This window comes from Penaeus monodon, chromosome 31, assembly GCF_015228065.2.
Source record: "Penaeus monodon isolate SGIC_2016 chromosome 31, NSTDA_Pmon_1, whole genome shotgun sequence".
Taxonomy (NCBI): Eukaryota; Metazoa; Arthropoda; class Malacostraca; order Decapoda; family Penaeidae; genus Penaeus; species Penaeus monodon.
The window spans coordinates 13,223,127-13,223,492 of record NC_051416.1 but is presented as its reverse complement, the minus strand read 5'-3'; the positions used below and the strand labels follow the sequence as shown (position 1 = coordinate 13,223,492).

The window sequence follows — 366 nt, the reverse complement described above, 5'->3', positions numbered from 1 at the left end:
CCGAATGGAGTCCAGTGGTGAAACGTAAATAACCATCATAGAAAACGATTCCCATCAAAATAGAGGGTTAACTATCCTAAAACTGCGCCATCCCCACTCCTTTACCACGAACATCTATCACCACCCCACGGCTTCTCACACCCAAACCATACCATATAGGGCATCGGTCTGGCCTGGGGCACTTCGTCAGCAGTGACATAAACATCGGGCACATATCCTTGGGCAGCAGCAATGGGTTTCAATTTGTCAACGATTGGAGCCGGGTAACCTGTGCATGACCCGATCTTGACGCCTTGGCTCCGCAGTGCCGCCATGCATTCCAGCGTGCCTGTGTGATGAGAGAGGGTGAGACGGGGGGTGGGGGGG

The 366-nt window shown here is 53.3% G+C and overlaps 1 protein-coding gene across 1 annotated transcript in view; it reads right to left on the bottom strand.

The window, feature by feature from the left end:
* LOC119592896 (phosphonoacetaldehyde hydrolase-like) overlaps window positions 1-366 on the bottom strand; it is a 36,463-nt gene that overhangs the window by 34,651 nt on the left and 1,446 nt on the right. Inside the window, exon 2 of the mRNA XM_037941789.1 lies at window positions 153-328. Coding sequence (XP_037797717.1) covers window positions 153-328 — 176 coding nt within the window. The remainder of the gene's footprint in view (window positions 1-152; window positions 329-366) is intronic.